Source organism: Diabrotica virgifera, chromosome 1, assembly GCF_917563875.1.
Source record: "Diabrotica virgifera virgifera chromosome 1, PGI_DIABVI_V3a".
In the NCBI taxonomy this organism is placed as follows: Eukaryota; Metazoa; Arthropoda; class Insecta; order Coleoptera; family Chrysomelidae; genus Diabrotica; species Diabrotica virgifera.
This window is the reverse complement of record NC_065443.1, coordinates 45,010,281-45,036,574: the sequence shown is the minus strand read 5'-3', so window position 1 is coordinate 45,036,574 and position 26,294 is coordinate 45,010,281. Positions and strand designations below refer to the sequence as shown.

Genomic DNA, 26,294 nt, shown 5'->3' with positions numbered 1-26,294 from the left:
ATGGTGATTACACGTTGGTGCAGTTATCAGTCTGCATTAACCTTTCTTGGTGTATAAACTAAAAACAAACTCTGATTATGGATATGGATGTGGAAACTGTAGCAGCCGCCGCAATTAATTTGTACAACGCGTTCAATGCTTATAGAAAAGTGTACCAAACAAGATTGATTAAAAACAATGGCGCAAATGACGGTGCTTTTGCACCGAAAAAAGTATTCATATTAAAACACAACCTTAAAATTAAAAATAATACTTATAAACAGTATCAGTATTGTGAGAAGAGAAAACAAATATTTTAAACTCAACGACAACAACGTGTTCATAACCAAACAGCTGTTTGGCAGATCGCGCAAGTCCCAAAAATCCTTTGATTTGTGCACCAAATACCGACAAAATTCGGTTTGTAGACCAACGCTGACCGCCAATCGCAAACTCATGCCAAGTGGTCCTGTACACGTTGGCCCAACTCCTTGGCCCAACTGATTGGCCCAACGTGTACTAGCCCCATTAGATTTTACCCTTTATAATCAGCTGCAACAACTCACTTATAATTTCTAAGTATGTGCCCCAAATGTGCTCTTCCTCCTTTTAATAGTGGTTAAAAGTTCTCTGTCTCTTCTCATTCTGTGCAACACCATTTCGTTTGTAATATGATCCGTGGTATTTTCAAAATTGAGTCTTTTGTTACTCAGAAATTTCTTTATCTTCAAAAAGGCTGCTCTAGATTGCTCTATTCTTGATCGAATTTCGGATTTAGATCTTCCGTATTCCATACTCCTAAGTATTTCATTTTGTATTTTTGGATACTTGATGACTTTACCACTTTTACTGATAACCATGGTTTTTGTTTTCTATGTTTATTGTTAAGGCAAACTGTTCCCCAGTATCACAAATTGTGTGAAGTAGCGGCAGCAGGTCTTTCTCACTTTCAGCAATAATGACTGAATGTTATTTATATTTTCACCATTTATCTTGATCCCTCCTGATTCAACTGCTTGTGTAAATAACTCTTCGGAGTATATATTAAATAGTAATGGTGAAACTACACAGCCCTGTCTCACTGCTCTACTTTCTGTTGCGCATCCGTGCTATTTCCATTTAATGTTACCACAGTAGCCCTATCAGGGAACACAAAATTTTACGAAAACCTCCAAAAAAATAAAGGAAGGATGAAAATTTGGGAATAGGTAGTTGAAGTTGTCTATTATTATATAAGAAAAAGTTTACAATTCTACATCCCCTCCATTTTACAAAAATTGGGAAATACGGGGTGAAACATATTTTCTCTGGAGTGAAAAAATATACGTTCAAAATAGGCCCGGAATTGGATAATATGACTAATTCTAAGCAACTTTTGTTCTATAGAGCTTTTCACTAAGTCAATACTTTTCGAGTTATTTGCGAGTGAATATGTTCATTTTTAACAAAAAAAAATGTTTTTGAACGGTTTTTCGCAGATAACTCAAAAAGTAAGTATTCTAGCGAAAAAATATATAGCTTATAAAAAATTGAAAAAAATGGTGTACGCGTGAGTTCTGCAGACCCAGTAGAAGCAGAGTTGTAGCTAATGAAAAGTAGGTTCTTCTTCGTCAAATTCCAAATCGAATATTTCAATGTGAAATAATAATAAAACAGCATTTTTCGGGGAAAATTCATTACAACTTTTTTAAAGTGTTTAAAAAAAGTTTATTTTTGTTTTTTAAAAAAACTTCTAACAATAAAAATAAGTGAGCTACGCTCAAAATATTGTTGGTCTCTTTTATTTTTTGGTACAAAAATCGCGAAAATCACCCCTAATTAGCTTCCCAAATAAAATTAATCGTTACCGCTTCACAAGTTACTTTACTTATCTATTCTTTATATTATCTATAAGTTTCATTGGTTCAAAGTGCTCACTTAAAAAAATGGATTTAAAATAAAACATTTTTTTTTAATTTGAAAAAAAAAATGGAATTGTTCATGGAATTAACTTAAAAATTGAAGGGGTGAGTGGATGAAGGGAGTAAGTGACATTTTTTAAGAAAATGAGTTATCCGCATGGATGAAGGTGGTAAGAGCTAAATTAAATTTTCCACTTATCCCCAGCCTTCTATGATTTAAAATAACTGAGATAGCCAGCGTATGAAGGAGGTAATTGACCATACTACTTTAAATATCTAGTGAATGAAGGAGGTAAGTAACAAGATAAAGTACTTACCTCCTTCATCCATACCACAGAGAATAAAAATTCTGACATACCTCCTTCATGTATTCGTCAGCTGACATCAGATGAGAAATGAGGAAGGCAATATCAATAAGGAAGTGGTGAGTGAAGAAATTGAAAATGAGATTGTGAATGATGGCAATATAAATTTGGAACTACAAGTAAATGGAAATATTCCATATGATGAGATCGTTGCTCTTCCTGAAAATGGAAATGAAGAGACTCTTAATTTGCCCACTAAAACCAAGAAAAAAATATTTCCACTAAAAGTAAAAGTAACTAGAAAAAGACAGAAAAAGATTGAAGAATGGAAAGCACGAAAACGTGCCAAGTGCAGAGAAAGTGGTCTGGCTTACATTTCTAAAATAGGCCAAGTAAAACCCACTAAAACCGTTAACTCTGGGATTTTGTGCAATGAAAATTGCCGCTACAAGTGTTCTGTCAATAACTGTAGAAGAAAGGAAATCAATATTTTCTTCCTACTACAAAACTCCATGTAAATGCAAAAAACTGCCTTCTTTTTAAGAGCATTAAAAAAAGGGAACCAATGAGAAAGAAAACTGGAGCATTAAAGCATAAAACTGCCACCTACCAATACAATGTAACTTGTAGTGGCCGGCAAACTACCGTAAGCAAACGGGCTTTCATTTCCTTGTTTGCAATCAGCTTGAAAAAGGTTGACCTGATCCAAACTTCAATAAAATCAGGGAAAAATGCTCCTGAACCGGACAGAAGGGGAAAACACGCAGTCAGACCTACAAGACCCCTGCTGAAGTTGCTGCTTACGTCATTGAGCATATTTCCAGTTTCCCAGCAGAAGAGTCGCATTACTCCAGGCATTGTAATATTCACAAAAAATATCTTTCACCGCAACTTTCGATCCCTAGAATGCATAAACTTTACCTAGACAAATGCCGAACTGACGGAAGAAATGAAAAATTTCAAATAAAAGAGGCTATATAACCGATTCATTTTTAATAATGAATTTAATCTGTCTTTTGGTTATCTCAAAAGCGATACATGTAGCACATGCGATTCTGGCAAAAGTAATCTGGCACGCTGAAAATTACAAATCAGCGTTTGAATCTCAAAAAGCAGATAGAGAATTTGCTATCAAATCAGAGAACACTGTGTATGTAACATTGGATCTACAGCAAACTATGCCCCTACCTAGGCTTAGTACCTCGAAAGCCTTTTATCTTAGACAAATGTGTTTTTACAACTTAGGAATCCACATAATAACCAAAAATGTGGAAAAACTGTTTTCTGCACATGGACGGAAAATCAAGCTTCCAGAGGTAGCTCGGGAATTTTTAGTTGTTTTCTACAAACAATCGAAGTGGATCCAGCCTTCAAAGGAAAAGATCATCTAATTTTGTGGACGGACTCGTGTGCCGGGCAAAATAAAAATTTTTTGATGGTATGTTTGTTTCAGTATCTTGTGGGCAAAGGCATCTTCAAAACGATTGAGCACAAGTTTCCAGAGGTAGGACACTCGTACTTAGACTCGGATAGGGCATTTGGACGTATTGAGAAACGACTAAAGAAACATCAAAACATTTACATCCCTGATGAATATCGTGATGTGATTGTTTCTTCAACCAAGAAAAATATGGTGATAGACATGCAACATCACTTTAGAGACACGGAAAATATTATGAAAACCATGAAACTAATGAATAGAAAAAAAGATCTTCTTAATGAAAAGGTTAATTTCAAAACTGGAATCAAGTGGATTCGCGTAGATATCTTTGGATCCTACCTTTTCAAGGAGTCTTACGATTACTACACACCTTTCAAAATGGTATGTATCCTCAAGCAGAAAAATTTCCCATCCCTTCTACCTGAAGAATTCAACATTCCAAGACATATCCAAAATACTGGATCCTTAAGCAAAGAAAAGGTAGACAATCTAAAAGAACAGCTTTGCTTCATTCCAGAAAAGGATAAGTGGTATTATGAAGCCATCATAGAGCAACAAAAATTTTAAGAAGTTAGTACAATATCCTTAGACTGCTTCAAAAACTGCTTAGAAATTCAGTGTTTGTCATTCCTTTGTAAAACCAAAAATATAAGTGTTTACTTGACATCCATGTTATTTTTTTCCTGATTATAGCGCTTATTCAAAAGAAAATGCAAATAATTATCCTAGATAAAGGAGGTAAGTCCACATACCCCTTCATTTTGGCATAGACATAATTTCTAACACAAAAAGTTTTTGGATAAAAGAGGTAAGTACAAATATATATTTTTCAAATAAGTTTTTAAAAATCGGGGGGATTTTTGTTTTTACAATAAAATTTATACATATCCTACCTGTGAGAATAAAAAAATTAGGTTTAAAAAATCGATTAATAAAAAAGTTCCAGCAATAAAACTTTGGAGTTAAATTTCTCAAAAACTTACTTTTGTTACTTACTCCCTTCATCCACTCACCCCTTCAATTATTAGTAACACCAAAAATCTTAACGCGTAATAAAATGTATGTTTTGCTTTTCTGAATATTATTGCTGTTTTGTTTTCTTGTTAGACAAAAATTGGTTATGCTATGGCTGTTCAAAATTTGCCTAAACTCGTGATTGGTTAATCGTTCAAGCCATTTTAACTACAGCTTTTTCAAAAATAAGCACTTTGAACCGATGAAACTTACAGAGCATATAAATAATAAATAAGTAAAGTAACTTGTGAAGTGGTAATGATAAAATTTATTTGTGATGCTAATTAGGAAGTGATTTTCACGATTTTTTTACCAAAAAATAAAAGGGACCAACAATATTTTGAGCGCAACTCACTTATTTTTAATGTTACAAGTTTTTTTAAAAAACAAAAATAAACTTTTTTTAAACACTTTAAAAAAGTTGAAATTAATTTTCCCCGAAAAGTGCTTCGTTTTTGGGTTATTTCACAGTGAAATATTCGATTTGGAATTTGATGAAGAAGAACCTACTTTTCATTAGCTACAACTCTGCTTCTACTGGGTCTACAGACCTCAAGCATACACCATTGTTTTCAGATTTTCATAAGCTATATTTTTGCTAAGAATATTTTTTCGCTGAAATACATACTTACTTTTGAGTTATCTCCAAAATACAGTCAAGAAACATGTTTTTTTCAGTTAAAAATGAACATATTCACTTGCAAATAACTCGAAAAGTATTGACTTAAGGAAAAAACTCTATAGAACAAAAGTTGCTTAGAATTATTCATTTTATCCAATTCCGGACTTATTTTGAATGTATATTTTTTACCTTCGAGAGGGTTTTCCCCTCCATTTTTGTAAAATGGAGTTGATGTAGAATTGTAAACTTTTTCTTATATAATAATAGACAATTTCAACTACCTATTCCCAAATTTTCATCCTTCCTTTATTTTTTTTTGGGTCAGATTGTTCTTTGATCGGGCTACAGCCTGTTGGTTTCAATAGAGATTTCTCACTATGTTAATATTTTTTGTGTCGAGACAAAAATAATCCTTTTCGCTTTAGACATTCCATGAGGATGTTATGTTTAACTTTGTTGAAAGTATGTTATATACACATATAGTGGGAAATTTAATTTATTTGTTGGTGTTTTTAGATATTCTTAAAATAGCAGCGCAAAAACAGCATGAACCAGTAATAATAGAGAAAAAAGAAAAAGAAGAAGAAAAGCCTTTAACTAAAAAGCAAAGGAAAGAGATGGAACGTGAAAAAGAATCTCAGATGAGAAGGGAAGAAAGACGTCGTCAAGAGATTATGTATAGTAAATTAGCGAAAGCAAGACAAAAGGAAGAAAAAGAAAAAGAAAAATTAGGCAAATCAGATGCTAGTGCCAAAGCTTCAGAAAAACAAAAACCACAGAAGAATGATGAATCGAGTGAAAGTAGTAAAAAGTCTAGCAGTAAAAATAGAGATAGTGATAAAACTGAGGGCAAGCCAAGTAGTAGTGGTAGAGAGAAACCAGAAAAACCAAAACCAAAAAGTTTGTTGAGTGCTTTTAAAAGTAGACCTAAAGACGAAGAAGATCCATTCCTGGAGGAAAGCAAACCTGGAAGAAAATATTTACCAGGTAAGTCAAAATATATAATTAGGGAAAGATATATTTACGATGATAATTTCACCTTTCACATATTAAAGGTCGGTAGCAGTCCATAGTAAATTTGTTTTTTTTTACTTGGTAAAAAAATTCTTCTAATAATTTAATTTTATATAACTCATTTATATGGACAATTTATGCATATTATACATTTTAATAGTATAGGAGCAAAGTATGCTAAATGTGCAGTCACTCGAGCGCTGTGGGGACCTATTGGATTGTGATTATTAGGTCCTAAAACCAAAAAAAGTTAAGTAAAATTTTCCATTGTAGTGGGGACTTGCCATTTTTTAATTTAATTTTCCATTTCCAACAATCGTTATTTCCGATTATAGCGCCATCTATCCATAATTCGAAAAAATGTTTCGAATAAAAGTTGCTTATTTTTACGTAAAGAATCCAAATCTGCAATAAAAATTTGAGGCTCCTATTTAAGATTTTAAAATAACCCCCCACCCCACCTCCTTGGGGGCTCGTGTTTGGTACCATTCGATAGATTTTTCAAAAATATTGAATAAGTGTATTGTGCAGTTTTTCGATATTATGTTTATTTTGCGAAATATCGCGGGATTTGTATTTTAAATTTACCCCCCACCCCTCTCCGTGGGGGGTCATGTTTGGTATCATTCGATAGATTTTTGAAAAATATTGAAAAGTAGTTTTTAGTTTTTCTATCTAACGTGCATTTGGCGAAATATTCTCTTTTTTTTTGAAACTTTGTAGAACACCTATTTCCTTACTCCCCTCTCAAATCGTCAGATTTTTGAAATATACACTCTTTTGCATGTACTTAACTTACCTTATCTTAATCTGACAATTTCGAGTATTTTTATGGACAGATTTTTTTTCGGGCCCCCTTAAACAAACTCCCCTGTGTTAAGAGTCAATATGTGGTAGAGGTACATCTGCAGGGTACCAGGTTTCTCCCCATATGATAATCTGACGCGCTCGAGTAACTGCAAAAATCCCCGCTTGGGCTCCCCTACCATAAAGTAGTCGACTTTAAAATGTAGTAGAATACAGTAGGATGTGTTTACCCATATTAAAAGGGGAAATAATGTTTTAAAATAACGTACATAAAATCAGACTTTGGTGTGAATTTTGAGAGTAAACTGAATGTAAGACCAAATACTTATCATGTCGGGATAGTATCATGAGGTTTTTTCCTCGTGATTTACTATGGAATCACTAACATGAAAATTTTTTCTGGCATCATTGAATGTGGTTGTCTTTTTAAAGACAAATCACATGATATGATTTTTCTGACAGATATTCTTAAGTTAAGTAGATTTCATGTAATCAAATGAAGTATCAGAAGTATTTACTTTTGTCAACAAGTTTTAAATGTCACACGTTTTTTTTTAAATATCTCTGGAAATGTTTTTATTCACTTGTACTCGTTTTACCTTTATTAGATTTTATTATTTTGTTTAATAATTTAATTATTAAAATTTTATATCCCGATTTAAAAATTCAAGATATAAAATTTTGCTATATTTCAAGCAAATATACCACAAATTATTTGAATAATGTGTGGTATAGTAGAAACGGAACTTTCTCATAATGTGCAAAAAGTGGGCCATATCAATGTTTGGTATAAATGTTTAAGAAATTCGATACGCCGCCTTTAAAGATAAGAGCTTGCCGATATTTTAAAACGAGCACCACACTCTCGCGAAGTACTGGAAAGTTGACCGAAGTCCGAAGTACCCGTCACTACACACTCGTTCAACTTCGCGAGAAACACATTTACGCGGGCCGATATCTACTTCGATTCCTTTGACTCGATCGCAAAAACCGCCATCGAATGGAAGTAGAGTGATGCGCAGCGAAGTCGCATGAGGTTACTGTCTACACTCTCGTACTCGCTGAACTTCGATCGACTTCGCGAGTAGTATAGTGAGCGTTTAACATCCCATTAATCATGTAGATTAGTCATTAGTAGTCAACTTGCATATTAGTACAGTTAAAATTATTAGAGGATAAAATATTAAGCAAGAGAAATTTAACTTTTTTTCTACTTTTAAGGATAAAAAAGCAATTTCATTAACGGACCGAATTCGAAATTATTCTGCATATCATTTTTAAAACGCTATTTGGTTAAAATATCTCATTTTTGTTGGTAAACAAATATATTAATAAAATCCAAGCTATATATAGTTGGTTGTATACCATAAATCACAAAAATACGAGATTTATTGTAAAAGGTATATTTAAAATTCCCTAAATAAGGGTTACATTAAAACATAACGTTTTCGGATTAAGAAATCCATCATCAGTGTTAACAAAAAGCCCTAAAATAAGTATAACCTAAGTAGTTAAGAAAAAGTTTTAAAAAGTTGACAAAGGTTAAAAAAACAAGAGGTCATACTTACAAAAAATAGCATGGCTGAGCCACCAAAATGTTTTGGGTAAAAACCCTTTTAATGTTTACAGTTGTGTTATGTTACATATTAATAAAAATGCTCAAAGATGTTGCAGATATACCTGGATATTACCGAGGGCAACACAGGACTCTTCCCACGTGGTTGGAATTTGAGGATTAAAACCTTACATATTGAAGTTCAATGGCCAACTGACAACTGAATACACAAGGAACTTAGAATGATGCCAAGGGCAAACTGTCAATGCAACTTAGGAGATGTTATATTGTTACTTCAGCCACATCATTTAAAGTTTATTTTAATATTTGAGATAAAGACAGTATCAAATTTGCATATGTTGGAGAAGTTATTCGAACCGAAATGAAAAATGTGAAATATCCAATAATTAAATAATCAAATAGGAAAAATAAGATACTTAGGTTACCGGAAATTATGCAGTCAACAATACCTATAGATGTTCCGTTGGTCATGTGATATCAACACACTTAGACAAATTATGATTAGGGCCTTATACGTTGAGACGTCTAGGACAACAAAATTGTATTTAATGTGTACATAGTTGTACAAGTCTAAGAGTATTAATTGAAGGATAATTGTTTTGATGATTGATAATTTGCTTTGATATGTAAAATGTAAGTGGACCCAACATAAATGGAATAAAGATGGAATATGTAATGTGATGATTAAAGACATACTGTTGTTGTATCTGATTGAAAATGAGACTACAAGTAGCTTGATGAAACTAAGTACTCCAGAGACCTGAAATCAAATTGCCTGAAAATAAAGTATTGTAAAAGATCGACGGTATGGATGGTCGGACAAAGTATGCTGTGATATTGGACCATGAAAGATGTACGGGATATTATGTTATGATTGAAGAGTTATTTAGTCGATAAGCTGTGAGATAAAACTAAGAAGAAGATGTTGGCTGGAATGGGAATTAATTATGAGAGATATGGTGGTATATGGGGTGTAAGAACAAATTTTTGAAGAAAAGTAGAAGTGAAATAATGAGACTATGGGATGATGAATCGTTCATCCTCCTATTCGCGGTGTGCAAGTACTTGGATCGGATACGAGAAACGATCGTGCGCGAGCCGCGGAGAAATCTTGAAACTTTCTTAAATATCAATTGAAATTGTTAAATTGACGTATATTTCATAATACTGTCATTGAAGAATAAAAATTATATATTGCTCAACAATATTGATATGATATGCAATTATTATATAAAGGTAAATTTAATAAAAAAACCTATACAGAAGTAAAAACTTCAAATTGTATTTTGGTATAAAATCGTTTTATTTAAAAAACTATCTAAAAGTCATCCACATGGATTGCAAAACGTTTTCGTTCTGAACAGAACATCTTCAGTGCATTCCGCAAAGTAGTTGTAACTAGCACACCAATGAAGGTGGTAACCTCATAATATATGGCTTACATTATAGATTTTAATAAAATATTGTGACTACTAGTCGATGTTAATAGATTAAAGTATGTATGTGCCTAAAGAGCAACATGCTTCCTTGCTCGAAAAAACTGGGTACTTGCCATTTCCATTAGCACAGACCAACTGATATGAAAGGAAAAAAAATCATTTTTTTTCCCTTTCATATCAGTTGGACTGTGCTAATGGAAATGGCAAGTACCTAGTTTTTTCGAGCAAGGAAGCATGTTGCTCTTTAGGCACATACATACTTTAATCTATTAACATCGACTAGTAGTCACAACATTTTATTAAAATCTATAATGTAAGCCATATATTATGAGGTTACCACCTTCATTGGTGTGCTAGTTACAACTTCTTTGCGGAATGCACTGAAGACGTTCTGTTCAGAACGAAAACGTTTTGCAATCCATGTGGATGACTTTTAGATAGTTTTTTAAATAAAACGATTTTATACCAAAATACAATTTGAAGTTTTTACTTCTGTATAGGTTTTTTTAAACTATGGTATACAGCCAACTATTGGGATTTTCCCATTGATTGTAAATTTAATTAATTGTATTTTGCTTGCAGTACTACATTTTAATAACTAATTTTATTTACTACATACAATTGTTTACGTTTTACCTGAATCTTATTTTTTCTTCTTATTATTTTTTTGGACAATTATTTTTTTGGCCTTGACAATTATCTAGCAACCAGGACCAATATGATTGGCCAATATAATTTAAAGTGCGAATAAAATTGCTGAGCGTAGAAACCAGGTGGCGCTTTGCCGAACTTGCACGGTCCCAATAGATGAATATAGCGTTTGCATACAGTTCGGCTCGCATATGAGTACGTGGCTTTATATTCGGTTTAAATATTCTAGCGAATTTCCGAACCGACTATATTATGTAATATTAAGTATTTATTTTTGCCATGTCTAAGAAAGGATTGGAAGACGGAGACTAAGAAGATCGAAAAAAATGGAAGTCCTGGCTGACGGAAGGGAAACGGCATTAGCTGTAGACAACCCTTATATATATATATATATATATATATATATATATAACAAGGTTGTATTATTGGGGAATTCAGCAAATTTTATGTGAAAAGAAAACACTTTTTACTTGATCCAAGCTTTCAATTTATATATATATATATATATATATATATATATATATATATATATATATATATATATATAAGTATTTATTTTTAATACATCTATTATGTTTAGGGGATATGCGGTACAAGCCTGATCAAGACACAAAAACACCAGCACCTAAAAAGGAGCCAGAACCAGCGAAGAAAGTTTCATTCAAAACTCCTTCTAATAATAATAATATAAACAAAATGCCACCTGCTATTACTAATTCCAATACACAAATTAAAAAAGCGGCACCTAGTGATCCAAAAATTTCGAGAGGGCCTTTGGCTGCTAAAGGAAGTATGCCTCAAAAGAAACTAGCGGTAGAGCCCAAATCGAAGAAATTTCCACCAGAGGATGTTAGGCGAAAATTACCTCCGAAATTACCTCCAAAACAGTTTCCACCGCCTGACGTCAGGAGAAGTGGTAGTTCCAAAATGCCTGTCGCAAAAGGTGGTAAGTGTCTAATTTTTATTCTAAAACAATTTGGTTAATTGCAATTTTTAAGTATTTTTAATCTGTTTAACGTAGTTGTCATACTCTCTCTCTCCTATGGCCAAGTCGGGCCCTGGCGTCCCCCAGCATCCGCCTCCAAGTATCTCTGCCCCTGGCTGCTCTCCTCTAGTTATCCACTCTCAATATTTCTTTAGTTCTCACTTGGTATATCCACCTTTTCCCTGGTATTCCTACTGGCCGACGTCCCACCATAGTTCCTTTAAGCGTTCTACTAGTTGTTCTATTGTTGTATCCATTCTTATGAGGTGACCCGCCCAGCGCAATCTTTCTATTTTTGGCCCAGATATGTCCCAATATCATTCTTAATATATTTCTTTCAAAAGTATTGATAAGTTTTACCGTCTTTGCTGTCATGATTCGTGATCCATGTTTCTACGCCGTCTGTTGCTATTGGTCGTATGATAGTTTTATACAGGGTGCGCCAAACTTCTGGTTTTCTTTGATTACGGCTAAACTATGGGATATACAAAAAAATGTTTTTAACAAAACTAATGTATATCAAAACCGTCTATAATTTAAAATTATTTTCGATTATACAGGGTGAGTCTGAACGACGGTACGAATCAAAAGTTTTGTTTTTTAAATGGAACACCCTATATATTAAATCATTTTTAAATAGAGTTTTTAAAAATATGAAAAATTTGTATAAGGTCTTATAGGCCTAAAGTTAATAATTTTCGAAATATTTACATTTTTATTGAGAAAAATGGTATATTTATAGGGCTGTGGATTATGTTTCCAAGGTAATACAAATTTCAGTGGTAAATAATGTAATATCTTTTACTGATAGCCATAAAATATACAGTGTGATCACTATTTGCAAATACAAAATTTTCTCATTTTTTTAAATGGAACACCCTGTATATTATTATTGCATTTTGTAGTAAATATTACAACCTTTATTTTGGTATAAGGTTGTATGTTTGCTTTTGTAAATATTATTAATTTTTTTGTAATTTTTGTAAAAATTATAATCTGATTTTAGAAACATACACTAAAATATCAAAGATAAAAATAAAAACGTAATTAAATATGAAAATCAAACGTATGCAAGTGCAACTTAATTGAATTTTTCTACAACCGTGTTAAAAATGCAATTTTTAGCACTCCATACGAGCGTTAAAAATACTACTTTAAGGCACTAGTGCTTTAAAATATTTTTAAGGCACTGCAGTTTGTATTGACCGTATAAGCAATTTTGATGTAATGTCAAAAAAATATAAAAATGGAATGTCAGTCAAGTTCAAGTAAAAGTTTTTGTAGATATTGTGCTGTAATTACGTTTGTAGAAAAAATATTGTATGATATGCGTGTTAAAAAGTACATTTTTAAGGCACTCATGTGAATTGCAGAATTCGCTATCGCTCATTCTGCAAACTTTCACATGCGTGCCTTAAACGTGTACTTTTAACACTTATATCATAAATAACTATTAATAACTTTAAAATTATGTTACAAACAATATATTTTACCATACTAATAAGTAATTAATATGGATACATTAATTATTAAATTAAACAACCAATTTTAAAATCTACCCTAGAAATTTTTCTACCCTAGTAACTTTATTGTACCCAATTTTGTTAGTTAAATTGTATTTATGAGTAAGAGCAGTTAATAAATGCTTTGAAACAAATGAACGTTATAGAAGTATATTATTATGAAGGAAATAAGTACATAGTATCTATGTAGTCGTGTCACAAAAGCTGGTAATAATTTCTAATGGTTTCGCCCAAAACAAATGTCATATCCACCAATTGTTCGGTTGAAAAATTAAAATTTAAAATATAAAAAAATGTTTCAAAAATTTCAACTACAAAAGTATTACCAGCTATTGTGACACCATTTAATACTATTTATGTTAATAAATATGTTCCCTCCCTCCCTACCTCCCTTAGTTCATTTTTTCTTTTGCCATTCTTTGTTTACTTTCCCGTTTTTCTCTTTATAGTGGAGTCACTGAAGGTTTTCACCTCCGATTTCCTTGAACCTTCATCGATTTTCATGAAAATTGCCGAGTAGTTAGAAGATACTTCAAGGAACAAAGGTGACATGATGCCAACTTACGCTTTTGCCCTGGGGGTGGATGACACCCCTTCTCGGTGGTGAAATTTTTTTTTATTGAAAATAATACCAGAAATCGATAGAGGGGAACTTCTAAGCAAAATTTGTTATATAAAGTTATTAACATAAATCAATACTTTTTGAATTATTAAATATCAAAGCTTTTATTTTTTCTTAAAAAAATGCATGTTTTAAAGCTGTTTTTCACGTATTATTCAAAAACTATAACCTTTTATAAAAAAGCTATTACATATTACCAAAATTAAAGATAATAAAAAATTTAATACACTTCCCAACTAAAGAACTAAACTTTTTTAATTTCAAAGTAAGTTATGGATAATTGAATGTATATTTTTTTCGACGAGTACTCAAATCTAAGTATTCAAGCTTACATAATGGGAGAACGATGCATTTTATATAATGTACTTGTTAAGCACTTGTCAAAGTACTTCGGAATACCTATCAAATGAGCTGCAGTCAAAATTAGCAGTTATGATGAAATTAAGAGAACCCTTTCGATTTTTTTTAGGAAAAAGTGAAAAATAAAACATACGCCATTTTCACAAAAATTAAAATTTGTAGTAATCCTCACAAGAATTTCTTTAGATTAACATAGTTAATGATTTCAACAATTTTGACCGATTTAGAATGCATATTTTTGAAAAAAAAAAAAGATATCATTTAAAAAAATCAGAATTTTTAAAATCATCGTACTTTTCACTTTCTTTTGATAATAACTCCAAAAATACTCAATATACGTAAAAAATCATATATAACTAAATTTTAGTTTTTTCTGTTCTAAAAACTTTATCCATTTTACTATTTCCGTACAGTAAAAAATAACCGAGATAGAAACGTTTAATATTTCAATTTTGCTGCGAGAACCATGTAACCGGGGCCATTTAACCTTTTATTTTTAAAAAAGTAGGATGTTTAAAAGACTAATTTTGACGTTTTTTAATGGCTCTTGGAATCAAAAGATTTTGAAACATTTTTGGTGCATAAATTTTAATGCTATCAACTTGTTCGAGAGCTTATTTGATATATATGTTATAGTCAAAGCCCGAATTTCAGGCACTCCTAGGTTTGACTGGGCAATCCTCAGGTCTGACTGACGGTCTTAGTCAAAGCCCGAAATAAATTACTGTTTCGGCCTTTGACTAGTCAAACCTAGGAGAAACTATGTTGGTCAGGCAAAGGTCGAAATTTAATTTTATGAAATCGGGGTTTGACTAGTCAAACCCCGATCATCTATTAAAATGTCGTAATTTGTTAGATTAATTTTAATAAAAACGTTAGTTTTTAATTTTATTGTTTATTTTTGTATATTTTCGTAATAAAAATAAAAAAATAGTGTTATACAAAAATAGTGTTTATTCTCACATGTTGAGGCAGTAGGTATGACATTTAGAGTTGCACAATACGTTAGACCATTTACACTTACATAATTTTGAAGAGCAGTTTTCTTATTGCACTAATATTTTATAAAGCTTTGTCTTCCAAGTTTTGAATCTTTTGTTCTAATTTCTCTTAGAGACAGCTTAACGTCTGGAACATCTTCGAAATTAAGAAAATTCTCTTTGCATTCTCTTATTTGATTTCTTAAAAATAGTGTGTTTATTGTTCCGTATTTTATACCAACTCTATATAAACCGTCAATTGTTTTATCTTGTATGGTACCCAAAATATTTCGAGCATCTCCTTTGGCTCTATCTAAGCTGGGGATAGGTATTGTTACAGTTTTTCCGATCGAAATTGGAGGAAATTTTTTTTCACTACATTGTTTCATAGCATTAGCCTGCACATGAAGACCTTCAATCGCCTTTCCTTTATTTATTTTAATCTTTTCTGTCTCTGCACAACGCATGCATGTAACTTTTATTTCAAAACCGTCATAATATGCATCAAGTGTGCAAGCGCACACATCATGTACATACCACCTGATTACAAATCATGCACGTATATGCATCCGAGCTCTCTTTTTGGCAAATACAACAAACCACATCTGAAGAAATTACCAAGTTACGTGTAAATAAGAATCAAACTCCGTTCGCTCAACTCAGATAGATTCAGAGTGGGAAACGTACAACACAAAATTTCCTGCCTCACAATATTACAAGCTCAAATAACGTTTCATTAAAAATAAAAAGAAAAAATATTGGAAATATTGGGAGTGTATACTAAACTCATACAATTCTGTGGAAGCTATTTCCTTAAAATATTTTTATTCTGTGTAAAAATTTTAATAATATTTTTAAATATTTAATGAAATAATTTTCTCATTTGTTATGGTGTGACACAGATTTGTTTGGTGTAATTTCCTTCAATTTCGATCGCAAAAATTGTAACAATACCTATCCCCAGCTTTGATAGAGCCAAAGGAGATGCTCGAAATATTTTGGGTATCATACAAGATAAAATAATTGACGGTTTATATAGAGTTGGTACGAAATACGGAACAATAAACACACTTTTTTCAAGAAATCAAGTAAGAGAATGCAAAGAGCATTTTCTTAATTTCGAAGATGTTCCAGACGTTAAGCTGTCTCTACGAGAAATTAGTACAAAATATTCTAAATTTGGAGAACAAGACTTTTAAAAATGCTAATGCAATAATAAATGCTCTTTAAAATTATGTAAGTGTAAAAGGTCAACGTATTTTGCAACATTAAATGCCATACTGCCTTAACATGTGAGAATAAACACTAATTTTTTTATTAAAATAAAAAAATGACGTTTTAATAAACTAAATCTAACAAATTACGACATTTTAATAGATGATCGGGGTTTGACTAGTCAAACCCCGATTTCATAAAATTGAATTTCGACCTTTGGCTGACCAACTTAGTCTCTCCTAGGTTTGACTAGCCAAAGGCCGAAACTGTAATTTATTTCGGGCTTTGACTAAGACCGTCAGTCAGACCTGAGGATTGCCTAGTCAAACCTAGGAGTGACTAAAATTCGGGCTTTGACTATAACATATATTTGAACAATAACATTTTTTGGAAAAATTTTTAAAAGATACATTTTGAAACATTTTTGGTGCATAAATTTTAATGCTATCAACTTGTTCGAGAGCTTATTTGATATATATTTCTATGAACTTTGACAAATGTTTAATAAGTTTGTGTTATAAAATGCACCATTTTCCCGGTATTTAAGCTTGAATACTTAGATTTGGGTACTCGACGAAAGAAATATACATTCAATTAACTCACTTTTAGTTAACATTGAAAGGTTTTTCTAGTAAGCAGTTTATTTGATTTTTTATTAGACTCAATTTTGATAATAATAACTTGTTTGCAAAAACTTATAGTTTTTGAGTTATTTATGAAAAATAGGTTAAAAACATACATTTTTCTCACGAAAAATTAAAATCTTTGATATTTAATAACTCAAAAAGTTTTGATTTATTTTAATAAATTTATATAACAAATTTTGCTTATATTTTGTCCCTCTATCGAATTGTGGGGTTATTTTTAATAAAATAATTTTCACCCCCGAGGAGGGGTGGCATCCACCCCCAGGGTAAAAGCGCAAGTTGGCACCAAGTGACCTTTATTCCTTGAGATATCCCCTAACCACTCACCAATTTTCATGCAAATCGATGGAGGTTCAACGAAATCGGAGGTAATAGCTCATATCCACCTTCAGTGACCGCACTATTGTACTTATGTATGTCTTCTGGGGATTGGGTGTTCATAATCTTCATTATTGAATTTTTCTTTTATTCAATACATCTCTCTTCTACCATTTCTTATCCTCTTTAATGTTTTGTTTTAGTAATTAAGGTTTTTTTTCGAGGATTTTTTTTAACTTTACTCAGTTGCATAATTAGTGTTTTGATTTTCTTATTTTAGGTCGAAGAATATTGGACGATGACGACGACGAAGACGAATATGATTCAGACATGGACGATTTCATCGATGACGACGATGCAGAAGCCGATATATCTTCGCACATCGCTGAAATTTTCGGCTACGATAGAAAACGATATAGAGACGTTGATGATGATGTCGACGATATGGAAACTTCATTTGCGCAACAGATGAAAGAAGAAGTTATCAGTACCAAAATAGGTAAAGTTTCAATAATTTTATTATGTTAACGTACACTTTCATAGGATGCTTCATCGACATTTTTCCTAAATAACAATATATGTCATTTGATATATCATTTGAAAGCACTTTACATTTAGTATATTTCTAGATTTGAGAGCGATTGTATCGTGTTGTTTTAAAATGATGACAATTGAATTACGGAACTTACTGTAAACTTGTAAGTGCAAAAAAACTATTTCTTGTTTATAGGAAATATTGAGAGGTCCAAGAACGTTCAAACGATGCATCATATTCTTATCATTTAAGAAAATAGGGGAGTGCAATTAGAACATGCATTGTTTCGGAAAATTTCAAACAAGCTTATATTTTTCTAAAACTTTTTTTGTTAGTTTATATACATGTTAAAGTAAAAAGTTCTACTCGCAGATTTGGCCGCTAATTGTTTATTAATTGTTTAAACAATAACAATTGTTTTGTATAAATATTTTAAAAATATCGTTAAATTCATCATTTTACTTTTATCAAATATGTTTCTATTTTGTTTTTGATTATGCTGAATCCGAATATGTCATTGCAATTTGAAAATTCTTATACAGAAGCTCTTATACAGTGTGTCTGCGCAGCTAGGAACCAATGGAAAACTTTTTTATTATCAATTTTACGAAAAAAAGTTATTCTTAATGAAATGCTCTGGATAGTCAAAAATCTAAAACTCAACCATCAGATATCAAATTTTATCAATTTTATACGTTATGTCAAAAATATGAATTTCGTTTAAGAGTAAAGTACCTTTATATTCCAGAATATCAAAAAATGCTGTTCCTGTACCTTTATATTTCACAATATCGAAAATTTTTATAAAGAAAAGTTGTTTGAAATTAGAAACTATGTCTAAATATACAATTACTACATCATTCTAATCGAAAAAAAAAATCAATTTTTTCCCAAATTACGGATACTCATCATCATTCTATTACAATTATGATAACTATTTTATTATCACTTTTACAAAAAAAAATTTTTCTTCATAAAATACTCTCCCTGGTCTAAAATCTTAGATACAAACATCAGATATCAAACTTTTTAAATTTTATACGAGGTATGTAAAAAATATGAATTTTTCTTAAGAGTTAAGTGCTTTTATTATTTACAATATTTTAATTAGCAGGATGTAATTCAACACTAAAACAATTTTTTTAATTCCAAACAACTTTTTTTAATAACAATTTTCGATATTGTGAAATGTAAAGGTACTTTACTTTTGAGTGAAATTCACATTTTTTGACATACCTCGTATAACATTAATTAAATTTGATATTTGATGATTGAATCTTAGATTATATACGATGCAGAGTATTTTATAAAGAATAACTTTTTTTCGTAAAACTGATAATAAATAAAAAAGTTATCAATTGGCTGTGAGTTTCGACGGTAGCGCTATCTCGCGGTTTGAAACTTATACTTTTCTGATAAAATTTATGTATGTGAAATATACAAAACGAGAAAAATAGATAATTATCTAGAAAGACACAAATTATGAACTGAAATATTATTGTAACCTGATTACTAAACGAATACACAGAATTAATAGTAAAATTAATTATGTTTTTTTATTTTATTCATTATAATTTTAATATTTAATATATAAGTTCGTGAGACTGGATGACTGCTTACGCAAGAGACCATTGAGAAAAAGAATAAGTTTATATGAATTATTTAACATTTTAAAGGTTACCTCTGTTTATTTTTGTGTGCTTACTGCTTTGATTATTAAAATTTTGCAATTTGTATGAATTGTAATTTGTTTGAATTCTATCAAAATGGATATTAAACATTATACTGGATTCAGTCTTATTTCCCATGATATCCAATTTCAATCAGCAACACCAAAAAAGGAAAGGATTTAGTTGATACAGGACATGTACGCAATGTTTCCGAATATAATAACTGCATCCAGTACTGTTATATTCAATATTTTTACATGAATCAATACAACAGCTACAATATCTTGTTTTCTTTTTTGAAAAATCCATATTACCCGCCATTTCAGTTTGTGAAGTTTATCAAATGCACAAAACAAAACTGCCAACTGCCACTAACACAGCGTTGCCACATTTTATTTAGAAAATCTACTGTAAGTTTAGCTTACTAAAGGTTTGTTCCAACATGAACTTTTGGACGGCCCAGAAACCGTCACGAAACTACTTGTACCGTTTGTTGTGCGCATGTTCGTAATTGTATCGCCCAGTTATCGTCCCATGACGGTAATCCTATATTTGTCATTTTTGTTGGTGACAGCTTGTGTGCTTTTAGTCGATCAAAGGCTCAAAAAATTTAAAGAATTAAATCCTAGTGCTCAAGTCAGTCCAACCAGCACATTTGCATTTGCCCGATTACTGAAATGATCATCACGAAACCGTCACCGAAAGATCACAATTCTTGTTGGAACAGTGGGAAGGACGATCCGATGACGATCATATTTTTGTTGGAACGGATTTTCTTTACTGCGCAGGAGCGTTACCGTTGCGTGACGGTTCTCGGTCGTGTTGGAACAAACCTTAAAATCTACTTATCAAAAACTAAAATATACTATAAAACTTTATTAATATATTTGTATATAATTTATGACTTTTTATAATAAAAATAACAGCTGACTAACTAGAAATTTTTTTTATTTAGCTAATGCCTCGACAACTAATGGGCATTGGCATGGTGATGGTACAGTGGATTTTACCAATTAGGTAGCTAGTGTTAAGTCGACTTTACATTACATGATTTATCATGTGATTTGTCATATGATTTGGTCATGGAGTAAAATTTACATGTTTACACTGTGTGATTTGTCATATGATTTTGCCATAAGCATTGTGTTTTATCATAAGCATTGTCATGCGGCTCGTCATGGGCAAAATCATATGATAAATCACGTGATAAATCATGTAGTGTAAAGTAGACTTTATGTGTAGTGTGTGTGTTGAGTAAGTGTCTTGTTACTTTGGAAAGTCGATGTCATTGTCTTTGCAGAGACGCTAATTGTATCCGAACGTCTGCGGTCCCTCCGGTGGGTACTGATCCCCCAAGGATAGAAACTATTTTCATTTATTAATTTATAATAAACGAAAAATTCTCTACCCTGGTGAAATTCAAACTCACGACCATTCGGACCTTTCGATCCAAAAGTAGGCGCTCTTACTACTGAGCCACAGAGGGAGTTTAACTAGAAATTAATATGACTGTTTGTAAACAAAACCAAACTTTTTTATATTTTAACTGGGGAACAAAATGACCAACTATAATTAATTTTTATCAATTTCATATTTAATATTTATATATAATATTTTGTCATCCACTGATTTTAACATCTGCATATCTGGATCACATTCTTCAAACAATTATTTCGCATTTTACATTAGAAACACGCAAACACAACATTTGTTGTTTTGCAAAGTTACATATATTATAATTAGGCCCGGTCGCATATTTACAGATGCTAGCGTGTGTAGACACCAGGGTGTTGAAATCAGTTAGGGTTTGGAAAAACAGTACATTTACAGATGCTAGCGCGTGTTGACACCACGGTGTTGAAATCGGTTAGGGTTTGGAAAAACAGTACGTTTACAGATGCTAGCGTGTGTTGACACTAGGGTATTGAAATCAGTTAGGGTTTGGAAAAACAGTACATTTACAAATACTAACAGATTTGGACACCAGAGTGTTGAAAGCAGCTAGCTTTCTTAGTGGTTATACATGCATATGCTAACGGCTATTGACATTGATTTTATATACCTACTGCTGTGGGAAAATATTTAAGTGATTTAGGTATTAATAAATAATTAAACGTTGTTGGGATATAAACAATAATATATTAACACAAAAGAACAACATAAAAATAATGTTGTTCTTAAGTTATTTCCTTGCGGCATTTTTATAATTAACTATTTAGATAGGAAATAAGCCACAATTAAATTGAAAAAAATAATTTTATTAACGTTTCGGCGCCCAAATCGGGTGTCGTTTTCAAAATACAAAATACAGTCGAACCCGCTTATTAGAATACCTCTTAAAGGAATATCCCAGTTTAAGGAATACTTCTACTTGGCACAAAAGCTATTCCAATAAGCGGGTTTGACTGTACTACTAAATTAAAGAAAAATTTTGTTGCTTAGTAAAAAATTATTCTAATAATTGAAGACCTAAGTGAAAGAAGGAGGTATGTTACAAAGCCTACCTTTTAGATATGGGCAGTTAAAGTTTTTTTTCCTCTACTTTTATCATGAAAATATTGTTTGTGTTATTTGGTTTTATTTATATTGCTATAGCATTCCTTTACATATAATGTTGATAATTTGTTTTGATTTTTAATATTTTTTCTAAAAATAAATAAAAACTGTACATACCACCTTTTCCATTAATTTTAGTTTATATAACTATCCTTTATCTGAATGGATGAAGAGGGTAAGTGGCATGAAATAATGCTCTATATTCAGTTTTACATAAATTTATGTAAATGAACACAAAATAATCTTCTTCTTCATGTTGCTATGTTCATGTTGGCTATCAAACTGGCTATAGTAATTTTGTAATGGCAGCTCGGTAAGGGGATGCAGAGGATCTGTTAAACCATTCTTACAGGTTTCTAAGCCATGACGGTCTTCTGCGACCTGGCCTTTCTGCTTCGACCTGGCGTTTCTTCTTCCGTTTACCTTGCCTTTTTATTAATAGCTACCCTAGCCTTAGCTACATTTATAAAAAAAAAATTAAACAAATTAAAAAACATTTTTTTAGCCTGTGTACATTATTTTAGGTTCTTTTGATGATTGGAAACAAAAAATATCTTTGGTAATTTTTCTCTAAAGTTAATAGTTTTCGAGTTAAAATTTTTCCATTCAAGAATTGTATTCTATATGTTACATACCTCCTTCATCCACTAGAATATCTTTTATTAAGCCTTTTAGAGGTACAGTAAAAGTGGCATAATATGATAGTTAAGTTACATACCACCTTCATTCACTAAGAAACTCAAAATTTTAGAAAATGTTACATACCTCCTTCTTCCACTTAGGTCTTCAATTTTTTTAATCTGACTCATTTATATTTGCAATTCAGACATATATTATACATTTTAAAGTATTTTTTACTAAGCCACAACATTTTTGTTTAATTTAGTAGTATTTTGTATTTTAACAACGACATCCGATTTGGGCGCCGAAACGTTAAGAAATTTTTTTTCAATTCAATTGTGGCTTAGTTCCCATCTAAATATTTAATTATAAAAATACCACAAGGAAATAGCTTCAGAACATTATTTTTTATGTTGTTCTTTGGTGTTATTTGTAAATGTACTGTTTTTCCAAACCCTAATTAATTTCAACACCCTAGTGTGAACACACGCTAGCATCTGTAAACATACTGTTTTTCCAAAACCGAGACAACAAAAGAAAAAAAAGAAGCAGAAACCTGATGAGAAACATCACAGAGAACCAACCTAACGCTAAAGGGCATGGATCTGCTCATTAATCTAATATGTATTATTTTTATAATTAACTATTTAGACGAGAAATAAGCCACAATTATATAAATAATTTTATTAACGTTTTGACGTCCAAATCGGGTGTTGTTTTCAAAATACAAAATACTACTAAATTAAACAAAAATGTTGTTGCTTACTAAAAAATACTTTAAAATGTATAATATATGTCTGAATTGCCGATATAAATGAGTAAGATTAAATAAATTATTAGAAGAATTTTTTACTAAGCAACAACATTTTGGTTTAATTTAGTAGTATTTTGTATTTTGACAACGACACCCGATTTGGAGGTCGAAACATTAATAAAATTATTTTTTTCAATTTAATTGTGGCTTATTTCCCATCTAAATAGTTAATTATAAAAATGCCACAAGGAGATAGCTTCAGAACAACATTTTTTATGATGTTCTTTTGTGTTAATATATTATTGTTTATATCCCAACAACGTTTAATTATTTATTAATACCTAAATCACTTAAATATTTTCCACAGCAATAGGTATATAAAATCAATGTCAATAGCCGTTACCATATATGCATGTATAATCACTAAAAAAGCTAGGTGCTTTCAACACTCTGGTGTCCAAATCTGTTAGTATTTGTAAATGTACTGTTTTTCCAAACCCTAACTGATTTCAACACCCTAGTGTCAACACACGCTAGCATCTGTAAACGTACTGCTTTTCCAAACCCTAACCGATTTCAACACCGTGGTGTCAACACGCGCTAGCATCTGTAAATGTACTGTTTTTCCACACCCTAACTGATTTCAACACCCTGGTGTCTACACACGCTAGCGTCTGTAAATATGCGGCCCGGTCTTTTCACCTCCGAATAAATATTTATTAGGAAGTTTATCCGGCAGATTACATGTAAATCTGTCAAATAACCTCCGAATAACTTTTATTCGGAGGTGAAAAGACCGGGCCTTAGATATTTTAGTTTTCCATCGTTAGCTTCTAACAGGCTCACCGACCACCGAATACCAGAACTCTTCAATAACACCTGAAATAGGTACTGATTGCACTGCTACTTGAAATCTGCAAGTTTGTTACACCAGAATCCAGTTTCATTTCTGTTTAATATTCATCATCTACGTCCTGGGGCTAGATTCCGTGCACTGTAGATATCTACACTTCGCTTTCTATCGATGTCAATTGTCGTGAAAATATTTGAATTTTTAGTTTTAATTGAATTATTTTCTAGTTTTGCTAGTTGATGCTGAAGTGACACTTGTAAAACAAGAAAATATTTGAATTAAAACTAAAAATTCAAATATATTGACATTGATAGAAAGCGGTCGGCGGTGTTAGCGATTGTACACAGAATCCCACCCCTGAATCTTATTTTCGGTAATGACATTGGGAAATTGTAACAAAATGTCTAAAAATTAATTTAGAAATGGGGTAAATACTATTAAAAAGCAAATTTTATTTTAGTCATAAGAAAATGTTGAAATATACCAAAAATCTACTAAAAAATATTGCCTACTAGAATCTTTTAAAAAATATCAAAAATCTACCAAAAAAGTAGAAATCTACTAAATGTGGCAACGTTGCACTAACAGCTGTGGCGAAAACCGTCAAATCCCCTCTCCTCTACCCATGGCGCGCCATTTAAATTTATCAGATAAATGCACAAAACTGCCACTAACAGCGCTGGAGAAAGCTGTCAAATCCCCTCTACCCATCGGCTCATGGCCAATAGGTTCCAAGTTACGCAGACATACTGTATAAGAGCTAAAAATTTTTTTTTGCTGATCATTATTATTATTGAAGCCAGGGCCCCCGTAAGGGGTACTGGCGCCTGTGTGCAAAAAAGGATTTTGGCGCCCCTTAAGGCATTTTGGATCATGTTTTTTATTTATTTTTTGAAAATAGGTTAGGTGCTTGAAATAAACCAGAAAACTGAACTTTAGAATGTGAGTTTCACCCCTTCTCGAGGGTGAAAAATCATAGGTTCAAAAAAGTACGGAATTGGATAAAATGACTAATTTTAAATAACTTTTCTTCTATAAAGATTTTTCTCTGTATACTTTTCAATAGTTTTCAAGTTATTTGCGAGTAAATTTATGTTCATTTTTCAACAAAAAAAAAAGCTTTTAGACGGATTTTCGCAAATAACTCAAAAAGTTAGTATTTTACCAAAAAAAAAATATAGCTTATAAAAAAGTGAAAAAAAAATGGTGTAAGTACCTATATATGAAGTCTGCAGACCCAGTAGAAGCAAGGTTGTAGCTGATGAAAAGAGGTTCTTATTCGTCCAATTACAAATCAAATATTTCAACGTGAAAAAACCAAAAATACAAGCACTTATCAGGGAAAACTCATTACGACTTTAAAGTGTTTAAAAGAAGCTATATTTTTTTAACATCAAAAGTAAGTAAGTTAAAAATAATGTTGGCCCTTTTTTGGTAAAAAAATCATGAAAACCACCCCCTAATTAGTATCCCAAATGAAATTAATCGTTACCGCTTCACCACAAGTTACTTTACTTATGTATTGTTAATATGATCTGAAGTTTCATCGGTTCAAAGTGCTTATTTTTGAAAAGGCTGTAGTTAAATGGCGAAAGGGCTGAACGAGTCACTAATCATGAGTGTATGCAAAATTTGAACAGCCGTATCCAATATCACTAATTAATTTTAAAGTTATTTGGAAAAAGAAATTTTTTCAAGGTTTAAAAAAATTACTTAAATACCAAATTTTTTCAAAAATGAGCAGTTTAAACCTATGAAACTTACAGATCATATAAATAAAGTTTTTCTTAAACATTTTAAAGAAGTTGTAATGAGTTTTCCCCGAAAAGTGCTTAATTTTTTGGTTATTTCACGTTGAAATATTCGATTTGGAATTTGACGAATAAGAATCTACTTTTAATTAGCT

The 26,294-nt window shown here is 31.5% G+C and overlaps 1 protein-coding gene across 2 annotated transcripts in view; it reads left to right on the top strand.

Annotated features, from left to right (window-relative positions):
- LOC114327539 (protein SPT2 homolog) overlaps window positions 1-26,294 on the top strand; it is an 89,655-nt gene that overhangs the window by 45,405 nt on the left and 17,956 nt on the right. For both annotated transcript variants that reach the window (XM_028276208.2, XM_028276207.2), the window contains 3 exons: window positions 5,779-6,249; window positions 11,330-11,695; window positions 17,680-17,898. In XM_028276208.2, the coding sequence (XP_028132009.1) occupies window positions 5,779-6,249; window positions 11,330-11,695; window positions 17,680-17,898 (1,056 nt within the window). The remainder of the gene's footprint in view (window positions 1-5,778; window positions 6,250-11,329; window positions 11,696-17,679; window positions 17,899-26,294) is intronic.